The sequence below is a fragment of the Poecilia reticulata genome, linkage group LG2 (assembly GCF_000633615.1).
Source record: "Poecilia reticulata strain Guanapo linkage group LG2, Guppy_female_1.0+MT, whole genome shotgun sequence".
NCBI classification, from domain to species: domain Eukaryota; kingdom Metazoa; phylum Chordata; class Actinopteri; order Cyprinodontiformes; family Poeciliidae; genus Poecilia; species Poecilia reticulata.
The window spans coordinates 4394479-4395948 of NC_024332.1; the positions used below are offsets into that span (position 1 = coordinate 4394479).

Genomic DNA, 1470 nt, shown 5'->3' on the forward strand with positions numbered 1-1470 from the left:
ATTGGGTAAAACATTAAAGGACATTGGCCTTGGGGGGATTCCCAGCACCATTAAATGCTCCAATACAGCTCATTTGTATCTGAATATTTACAATATCTTTATTTAAGTTCATCCAGWGTTATGGAGGGGATCATCATAATTGCATTAGCCCACTAAAAATTAMATTTGCAGCCACTGAAATTTGAATATTTGCTTCCCACTCAGAGCATTGCATGTGTTTATACATCCATTTCAAGTCATGTCAGGTTTATTTGTGTAGCTTATTTCAGCAACAAGRCAGTTCAAAGTGCGTAAATCATGAGAACATCAAACTGAAACAAATATTACATTAACCAATGCCTTCATGAAAATCATCAAGCAAATATACATCAGATATGTTGATTAATGTTCCACTTATTAGTGATTAAAAGCAACTCCAAACAGGTGGGTATCTAAACGTTGATTTAGAGAAACTCTGTGTTTTGGCTGTTTTGTCATTTTCTGGATGTTTGTTCCAGATTTGAGGTGCTTAGCTCAATTGAGAACTCACATTCTGGATGAACTGAAACTAGAACATCAGTCCGTTAATTCTAGAAATGTTCTTCACGTGATGGAAGACTGACTTTGTAACTGTTTTATGTGTCCATGTAGGAGTTGCTGTAAACATGCAGCAAATGGAGTTTTGCTTCTTTCAATCAGTAGATGGTAGATTTGSCAAATGTTCATGGAAGTAAGCATTGKTGTCTGTTTTGTTCCGAAGAGTCCGATTTCGGAGGAGCGCTGGGTCCCACCCTCGGCCTGGTGAAGTCCAGTTCCTTGGAGAGCCTCCAGACGGCCATGTCCGAGGCGCAGCAGAGCCGACGGCAGGCTCAGATCCCGTTCCACCGGCCGCGGCCGCACGTTGTCCGCGGTCGAGCGTGCAACCAGAGCTTCCGCATCGCCATTGACAAATCCTACGACGGACCCTCTGAAGACGGTAATAAAAACAACTTAGAGCTGTTCAGAAAGTTTTTGGTGCTACAATGAAAACTTTTTTTTTTTTTTTTGAGACAATGTATCTACTTTAAATTACCAACCATGCTCTGATGCTCATCCCTGAAGCTTTTTAACACACTGGCACTCGAAGAGCCGGAGGCCTGCCAAGAGAGGACACACTCCTTAGCCTAAGTACCTTAATGAAATGCTACATGATTTTATCCACTCAGCAATTTAGAAAAGAGTGACTTTATATCTTAGAGGAGCGTTTTTTTAATGCTTCACCTCCTGGCCGTGCAGACACCTGATCTTGGTGTAATTTCTTTCAGTGATTCAAATGGAGCACAGATTGAATTATTTTTTTATTTTTTTAAAAACTGACTGGAAATATTTAGTTTAGATCTATCATCAGTTGCCGACCTGAACAAATCTCAAAATCTTGTTTCTGATGCTTTAAATCATGCATATCCCAGGTAAATGTGTGTAAAAACCCTTTGGAACCATTTTATTCCAGTT

General features: G+C 40.1%; 1 protein-coding gene across 1 annotated transcript in view; it reads left to right on the forward strand.

Annotated features, from left to right (window-relative positions):
* The window catches only part of pard3ba (par-3 family cell polarity regulator beta a), a 144103-nt gene that overhangs the window by 84867 nt on the left and 57766 nt on the right, over positions 1-1470 (forward strand). The window contains exon 16 of the mRNA XM_017308921.1: positions 740-955. Within this exon, the coding sequence (XP_017164410.1) occupies positions 740-955 (216 nt within the window). The remainder of the gene's footprint in view (positions 1-739; positions 956-1470) is intronic.